The sequence below is a fragment of the Helianthus annuus genome, chromosome 17 (genome assembly GCF_002127325.2).
Source record: "Helianthus annuus cultivar XRQ/B chromosome 17, HanXRQr2.0-SUNRISE, whole genome shotgun sequence".
Lineage (NCBI taxonomy): Eukaryota > Viridiplantae > Streptophyta > Magnoliopsida > Asterales > Asteraceae > Helianthus > Helianthus annuus.
The window spans coordinates 125,725,846-125,732,302 of NC_035449.2; the positions used below are offsets into that span (position 1 = coordinate 125,725,846).

At 33.3% G+C, this 6,457-nt stretch overlaps 1 protein-coding gene across 2 annotated transcripts; it reads left to right on the forward strand.

Moving 5' to 3' along the window:
- LOC110925810 lies at positions 1-5,470 on the forward strand. Of its 2 annotated transcripts, none has more exons than XM_022169636.2 (7): positions 1-229; positions 1,675-1,988; positions 2,946-3,208; positions 3,289-3,510; positions 3,692-3,784; positions 3,982-4,086; positions 4,967-5,470. In XM_022169636.2, exons 4-7 carry the CDS (start codon positions 3,436-3,438, stop codon positions 5,354-5,356), a joined length of 663 nt encoding a protein of 220 aa, XP_022025328.1. In that variant the 5' UTR covers positions 1-229; positions 1,675-1,988; positions 2,946-3,208; positions 3,289-3,435; the 3' UTR covers positions 5,357-5,470. The 2 variants fall into 2 exon arrangements, with proteins under 2 accessions (XP_022025328.1, XP_022025329.1); XM_022169637.2 differs by having other exon boundaries at positions 1,675-1,835.
- Positions 5,471-6,457: the final 987 nt, after the last annotated feature.

The window sequence follows — 6,457 nt, forward strand, 5'->3', positions numbered from 1 at the left end:
CTCACTATTTGGAAGAATTGAGAAATCTGCAACCAAACTCCCCGCCCAAACTCATCCATGGAAATCGGGACATTCTATATGCACGTTCTTTCTACATACACGTTCTATGATTCAAGATCCCATTACCCTTCAACTACTCCTTCACTAACCCTCTACTCTGTTGAACTTGCCCTTCTGTGCGAGATTCGGTGGACCCACTCGTTCAATCAAGAAGTATTCAAAGATTAAGGTATTAATTGAAGTAGTTTTCAAGCAATTAAGCAATACTACACACACATTTGTCTGAGGTTCTATAAGCCCTAGTTTAGTTTTGGCTTAATTTGTTGGTTCGTAAGTCCTAACTTGTGTCTTGATTTTTCTCTAATTTGATGTTTAATTTGAGTACCTATTCATCACTGATCGATATCCCATTTATCTCGTTTGACAAGAGGGGCATTTTAGTCAAAATCCTATAATTTTCTATGCATTTCTATTTTTGTATTTCAGTATGGTTATGAACAATGTTATGTCTTTCATGTAATGGTTTCGAACAATCATTGCTTTTTTTGAATGCTTAATGGTCATTTGGTGTATATTGTTGATAAAATGCGTACTTTCATTCTGTTTGTAGTCAAGACCCGGTCTAATTTGTGTAACTGGTATCTTGTTTATTTGTTTAATTAAGTTAGTTAGATAAGAACATTTTCAATCTTGATTTTTAAAGAGTTAAGTTTTGCGTAGATTGCTTTACGAGGTGTTTGCCCTGTCATGTATTGTTGCTTCTTACATTGGTAGTATTTAAAATTATTTGAGTATAGCTGTGTTATTTTTTTTAAGTAACTGCATACAAATGAATGTTTGATTTCTATTAATTAATCTAGTTAACTACTAGTTGATAAGAATTTATGATGTATTTATGTGTGCAAAATCTTCATGTATGGAAAGATAAAAAAAGTTCTTGTTACCTTGGAGATCCAGGTAATGATAGCTTCTTTTTGTGGTGTTGACTTTTAAAGTCAAACATAATGGTTGGTGCATGAAAAGACAACCAGTAAATTTTCTTTTCAACACTCTCTATTTTCTTTCTATCTAGTTTCTAGTAAATTTTGGAATGCATAACAATAATGTATTTTTTTCTTTAAGTATTAGTTCTTGTTAGTTTCTAGTAAATTTTGGAATGCACTTCAATTACCTTGGAGATCTGTTACCGGTACTACCTGCTAAAGGTCAAATGTGATATATTTTGATTCCAAAATTGCTATCCTTTGCTAAACTTTTGGAGAATTGTGTTATTTTACTAAATCCTAATATCATAACTGTACATAATTACTTTTTCATGTTCTTTTTATAGGAGGATACTGAGTTTTTTAGATGTTACAAAAGCGTTATGTTTGACTTTAAAAGTCAACAATGAGTAATTAGTTCCAAGGACTAATCAAGAGCATGATGTTGGTGTAACTGAATAAATTAGATGTATAATTTTTATTTTTTATGTCTTTTTTATGATTCTACCAGTATAATAGAAATCCATCTTCATTTCATGTGAACTTATTAGAGTATGACATGTTTTGCTAAGTTTAATAAATGTTACCAATCATGAAATGATTCATCTATATATGTTTTGGTTAAAAACATGAACAGTTGCGTGCGTAATGTATATATCTTTTAGCTAAGTGATAATTAATTTCCTTGTAGTACAATGTGGAAGTTTGTGTTTTTGGTGATGATGGTCCTTACAAGAACGAGGCCTGAAGAAGATTCTAGAGGACCTACAAATCAGTCGGTAGCAATTGAAAGTGCATCTGATATACCACGTTCAGCCCGTAGACGCAAGCGTAATGCCACCACAACTACCGGTGAATATCATAGATATTTGTTTCTTTACATTTTATAAAATACTTTGTAATTTACTTATAACTATGCCTAGCAATCTTGACCAGCTGTTCCAAATCTGGGTTGGTATGAGTGGTTTTTCAAAGCTTTTGGGTTGGCTCTTTCGTACCGAACAGGTCAGATTGGGTTTATTGAGACAGCCATTTCCAATTAACGGGTTAGACTGGTCTAATCCTTATGACAAAACTAGCCCCTCATGACCCCATCTACCTCCTTATTTTTAGCGATTATATTTCAATCAATTAATAATCTTCTACAAATGGTTTATATTTCTTTCAAAAAAATCGAGAGATTTCATATATACAGAGGAGTCTTGGTTAATGAACTACTAGTGTTTGAAAATGAAAGTTTTGACTACAGATGCAATAAGTAAAGCTACTGTACCGTTTGACTTAATTTTCTATCATCAAATTCATACTTTAGCTGGTATAAAATCCTATTTTACATTAGATTATATGTGTGTATTTAAAAGCTCACATTATATAAAATTTTTCATTTCTAAACCTACCTGTTTTGACCCTAACCCATTCTAACTAGAACCCGTTTTGACCCGGACCCATTCTAACCCTTTTATAAACCAGCCCTTTTTGACCCAGACCTAAAATAACCATTTTATAGACCGACCCGTTTTGACCCGGACCCATTCTAATCATTTTATAAAATAATATTAGTACTTTACAGTTGGGCTGATATGGTTGTTGAATTGGTTTGACTAATGTTCTTAATTTTCTATCTTCAGTATTTTAAAATTGATCTTTGAACCATTATAAATATAGAGGGGCTAGATAAAGGATGATTTCCATGTTCATGTGTTATATTAGTCAGCTGATCTCTAGAATTATTTAAAGTACATTTATTTGGTTTATTTCTAACATAAGTTCAGAACTGGGTAAAATGATAATGAAAAAGTAAATATGTTCATCAGTCAATCTTTCTATTCTCAATATGTTAAACCTAATTTTTTAGAGTTATATAACAGCTGACGTTTAAAAGAAAAATCAAGTTGCCAATTATTATGTTTGTTTTGATTGAAATACTCTTTGAGCCTCCCCTGATTCTAAAACAATGTGCAGATGTAGATCAACCCCAAGTTGATCCACCAAAAAGGCGTGGTCTAAATCTCAATCTTAGCGCTACAAAAGACTTTGAGAATTTGCCTGACGGTTCCAAAATTTCTTTAACAATGGCTGGCGGTACGAAAGGATTTGTTGGGCGTACAGCTACTCAGTTTGCAAATGAGTGTGGGATTGTAGTTCGTAGTGTATGTCCAATGAACTTTCACAAATGGGAGTCCGTACCTTCTGATATAAAAAATCTGATGTATGAAAAGTTACAAGTAAGTTGGATATACTTTTTTTAATTATTGAAGAGCACTCACATTTTAATTTGCATTGTTAACATACAAATTCAATGCAGGGAAAATTCAATTTGTTGCGAACAGATAGAGTTTTCATGGGATATGTGGATTTTCGACTACATCAACAATGGAAACGTACCAGAGGTGAGTTGAGTGCCCACTAGAAGAATAATGGAGGAAAAACCAATCCTCGGTTGGCTAGATCAATGATGAAATCCAATTGTCGGAGTCCGGAAGATTGGAACCGTTTATGCGATTATTGGGAGTTAGAATCAACTCGGGTAAGTTTGTTGAATGCTTGAAACAAATTTATGCAAACTTTATGTTAACATCATATATACATACATACACACACAAAGTAGTTTACATACATATAAGGTCCTACATATTGATGTAAATGCTATTGGATCATAGTGATTTGATTGCATATAACTCACTGGCCCATTCTTCTTAACTTTATAGAGATACAGTGATCAAATGGAATGTAATCGTGGAAAACAAGTTGTTACAAGTAGAGGAGGCTCTCGGTCAATTTCCAATCACGTATACCGCATGGTAAGTTTTGAAGATTTATTGTTTAAACTTAAAGGGTTTTATTTGATTTAGTGAATTAGTTTAGTACTCTCTTTTCATTTATGGACCATTTATGTTCATATCTAGATTATTAACCATTATTTGTTAGTTCCAACATCAATGTTTTCTAAACACATTTATCAAGCCCTATGTTATATTATTGCTTTTTGTTGTCACAGACAAATCGCGAGACTCAAACGCAGCCTAGCCCCTTTGAAGTCTATTACAAGTTGCATTATAATGATAAAAAAGGATGGCAAAATAATGAGGCAGAAACTGAATATGTAAGTTATTACTCTCTTTGAAACAACCCATACTTTTAGAACTAGATTTCTGATAGATGCAAGTTAGGTTTAGAGATATATAGGCTGAATTTTGAGCGGCAATACTTAAGGATATCCACGTTTCATTTTCTTTGCGTATTGCGATCCATAATCATCATCAGACCAAGACAACAACTTAGCCACACTCAGGTTACATTTTTTTTATTTTTTAGCATATGATGTGAATAATGAGAGCCTGTTGTTTATCAAATATAATGTGAATGATCCTTTTTTTAGAAAATTTCAAACCATACCAAACTGGTTGGTTTATGCTTTGGTGTGAAAACTGGCTCAAAGAAAATAACCCCAGACTGTTGGTTATATAACTGTGAGTTGGGCTATGCTAATGTAGGTTTTGCATTCGTAAATTGTATGTTATTTTCATGTTCATTATCTAACATGTATTGCTGATAGTGTTAGTCAATCTTACAAGCACTAGGATCAGTTTTGTTTCTGTGATTTGCTTTTTATGATTTAGTGATTTGGTAGCACATAAATTAATCTATGTTTTCAATTGATTTTAAGATCAATTAATGACAGTTTCTTGCATTCTGTGTATATGCTTCTTTTTTTTTGGGGGGGGGGGATTCAATGATATGTTATCAAAGGATCAGTCATGCTTAGTTCTAATAGATAACCCTGACTTTTGGTGAGATGTTTGTGACTTTCAAACCTGATGATATTGTTACAATCTCATCAATTTTATTTTTTAGAGGCTAAGCCATATAGTTATCAAAGATTTTAATTTAGAAAAGTCATATTATTTGTTTGAAAGTTGAGTCATATTATTTGTTTAATCGTTTACTAATTATTGATGATATTGTTACACTCTCTTTGTTAGGCGAATATTATTCAACATAAAGAGGAGGCGGTGGCGAAGTTAATTTCTAATGGGACAACGATAACTACTACCATGGATCACGAGCTCGAAAAGGAGGCAATTGAAAGTGTATGTGCCAAGAAAAAAACAACAAAATCTGCATGGAAGGTAGGCGTTGGACCGGTTTTCAGAAAAAAAGGTTTTTGGATGACATCGGAAGCTGGATCGTCTCAACCATCTTCAAGCGAGACGGAAGCACTTCGAAATCAAGTGGGTTTACTAGAAGAGAAATTGAAACAAAGCAATGAGAACTCGCAAAAAATGTTGATGTTCATGAGCTCAAAGTTTCCGGATTTTGAGAGTTCAATATCCGCACATGTGAGTGGTGGAGCAAATGATTTGGATGGGTAACTCAATGTTAATGATAGTTTGATCTAGGATGTGACTTAGTTTAACTTACTTTGTTGGTGTTTGTTTGATTACTGTTTTGAAGTTTAGGATTGATCTACTAAGTATTTTTACTTATATGTTTGACTGTTAACTTTATTAAAGTTTAGAATTAACATGCTATAATGTCATGGATTAAATTTGTTGAGAATGTCATTGTATTTAAGACTCTTATTAGTCCTAAAAAGTAAATATATTACCAAATGTGCATGCATACTATCGACTATCAAATGTAGTATCAAAGACTATTTTTTAGTCTTCAAAAAACTCATAACTAGAAACAATCATAGCATCGACGACTATTTTTTAGTTACGAAATTAACATATTAGGGATTGATTATCAGTCTCTAAGAAAACATATTCGGGATTGAAAACGTTCTTAAAAGATACAAAATTTCAGTCTCTAAAAAACATATTCGCGACTAAATAATGACATCTAAGATTATTATTTTAGTGCTAAAAGATAAATTGAATATGTTATCAGAGACTGATTCTCAGTCTCTAAAAGAACATATTATTAGGGACTGATTCCGAGTCCCTAAAAGAACATATTCAGGACTGAAAAAGTTCTTAAAGCTACATATTTTCAGTCCCTAAAAACATATTCGAAACTAAATAAGATGACATTTGTTGATGCAACAAACGCGAGACCAAAGATAGTAGCTGAGTTGGTTAGGCAAAAAAGTTGAAGGGTTCAACCTTGCCTAACGCAGGTCGCGGGGTCCCCCCACGTTTGCAAGACGTGGAAGGAGGTTTACTAGTTTGTAATTATTATTTGCTGAAGGTTCTTTCTCCGAGACGTACTCGAATCCAGAAGTGAGAGCAAACAGAATGTGTATGGTGGATGTGATAAGGAGTGACTTGGACGTGACCAAGTACTCCGCGAATGACCAGAGATGAGAGAATCTTAACTGATCCGGATGTTTTTTGGAGTAAATGGGATGTCTTTGTATAAGGGAAGACATCTCCCAAAGTGGCATGTACAAGACTAGTAATCCTGCTTGCAGTGGAGGGTTTCCCCTTTTGGGGTTGAAGGCTTTTGACCCCTGGGTAATAACGTGTATT

What these genes read in the sequence shown, in the direction of transcription:
- LOC110925810 (XM_022169636.2), top strand. Translation starts at nt 3,436, where the DNA reads ATGATGAAATCCAATTGTCGGAGTCCGGAAGATTGGAACCGTTTATGC. An exon ending in GGGAGTTAGAATCAACTCGG is followed by an intron (nt 3,511 to 3,691) that starts GTAAGTTTGTTG and finishes TTAACTTTATAG; the next exon opens with AGATACAGTGATCAAATGGA. An exon ending in CCAATCACGTATACCGCATG is followed by an intron (nt 3,785 to 3,981) that starts GTAAGTTTTGAA and finishes TTGTTGTCACAG; the next exon opens with ACAAATCGCGAGACTCAAAC.